The sequence below is a fragment of the Xenopus tropicalis genome, chromosome 2 (genome assembly GCF_000004195.4).
Source record: "Xenopus tropicalis strain Nigerian chromosome 2, UCB_Xtro_10.0, whole genome shotgun sequence".
In the NCBI taxonomy this organism is placed as follows: Eukaryota; Metazoa; Chordata; class Amphibia; order Anura; family Pipidae; genus Xenopus; species Xenopus tropicalis.
The window spans coordinates 175,995,993-175,997,418 of record NC_030678.2 but is presented as its reverse complement, the minus strand read 5'-3'; the positions used below and the strand labels follow the sequence as shown (position 1 = coordinate 175,997,418).

General features: G+C 42.4%; 1 protein-coding gene across 1 annotated transcript; it reads right to left on the bottom strand.

Annotated features, from left to right (window-relative positions):
* Window positions 1-307: 307 nt before the first annotated feature.
* On the bottom strand, window positions 308-1,426 carry LOC100487169 (olfactory receptor 1). Its single transcript, XM_002941570.4, has one exon. The coding sequence runs from the start codon at window positions 1,280-1,282 to the stop codon at window positions 311-313; it is 972 nt and encodes a 323-aa protein (XP_002941616.3). The 5' UTR covers window positions 1,283-1,426; the 3' UTR covers window positions 308-310.

Here is a 1,426-nt window from a genome sequence, read left to right as displayed (position 1 = left end):
CAGAGGACTCATGGCTGTATTTACATAGACCTTTCTAATGAAGCTGAACTTATTTTTAAGTTTTAAGCCTATCCTATAGATATCTGTCCATATTGGTTGGGCTGGACATCAGTTTGACCCAGAAGCAGGCCAATAAGCTACTGACCCAGTCTGTATGGCCTCAGCTGGCAGTTAATATTGGTTCTTGTATGACCATCTATATAACATAGTGAAAAAAAAGCTTCAGTAGACTAGAAGAGCAACAGATGATGGCAACCTGGCCAGTCTCCTGTAGGATTCCAGTAGAAAGTAGGGAATATGCCATTATTTACTATAGAGTGCCTTCACACTTTATGTTCAATGTCTTATAGAAAATCTGTCCAACTATAGTTCTAATTTCTGCCGTTCTAAGGCAATATATAAGGGGGCTGGCTAAATGGGGAATATAAGTGTAGAGACAAAGCAGTAAGACATTTACATCTGCATCAAGAATCAAAGGGATCTTGCTCGTAGTATAAAGAAACACCCTGGGGATATAGTACAAGCCAATAACAAACAAGTGAGTGGTACAGGTATAAAATGCCTTCTGCCAGTTGCCACTGCCGGCCGACATGTGTACAACCCTGATTATGAGCAAATAGGACAGTATAATAACAGCCAATGGGATGAGTAAGGCACACATAGCAAAACTATAGCTCAATGTTATTACAAACGTACGGTCATCACAGGCCAAAGCTGATAGAAATGTAATGGAACAGAAACAGTTCTTGATTTTATTAGGTCCACAGTAAGAAAGTCTTGCATTATAAACAACCAAAATGGCCACCTGAATTGCATCCAGAGCCCAAAAACAGTAACAGATAAGAACCACTAACCTTATGGTCATCATGGAGTGGTACCTGAGGGGTTTGCAGATAGCAACATAACGGTCAATAGCCATCAGCATAATGATGAGGGAGTCAAGGCTTCCAAGGTAATGGACACAGAAGAGCTGGAAGAAGCATCCATAGTACGTCATAGATCCTGCTCCGAACCAATATTTGGCAATGATTTTGGGTAGAGTTATTGTGTCGAAGAGAAGGTCGGAGAGAGAAAGGTTTCCAATAACGATATACATGGGCTGGTGTAGGTTTCCCTTCAGAACGATCAAAATGATGACTATGCTGTTGGCGATCAAGGAAACACTGTAGACAAGAAACATTATAACGGAGACCGGGGTATGGAAAATCTGCTGGAGGCCTGGGAAACCCAAGAGGATGAACTCGGAGACAGCAGTCTGATTAGGCACCGGCATGGCCACCATGTTCTATACAGAGCACTGATGTGGACTCAAGGAAATAGCAGGGGAAAAGATGGGCACTGGGAGATAATCTGCAGGCAAGTATGGGCAAAGAACGAAGGGGACTTCATAGATGGCTTCTTTAGAGTGTTTCACATCCAGTTGAAG

Bases quoted from the DNA above. Each gene is read 5' to 3' on its own strand.
- LOC100487169 (XM_002941570.4), bottom strand. From the start codon at position 1,282: ATGGTGGCCATGCCGGTGCCTAATCAGACTGCTGTCTCCGAGTTCATC.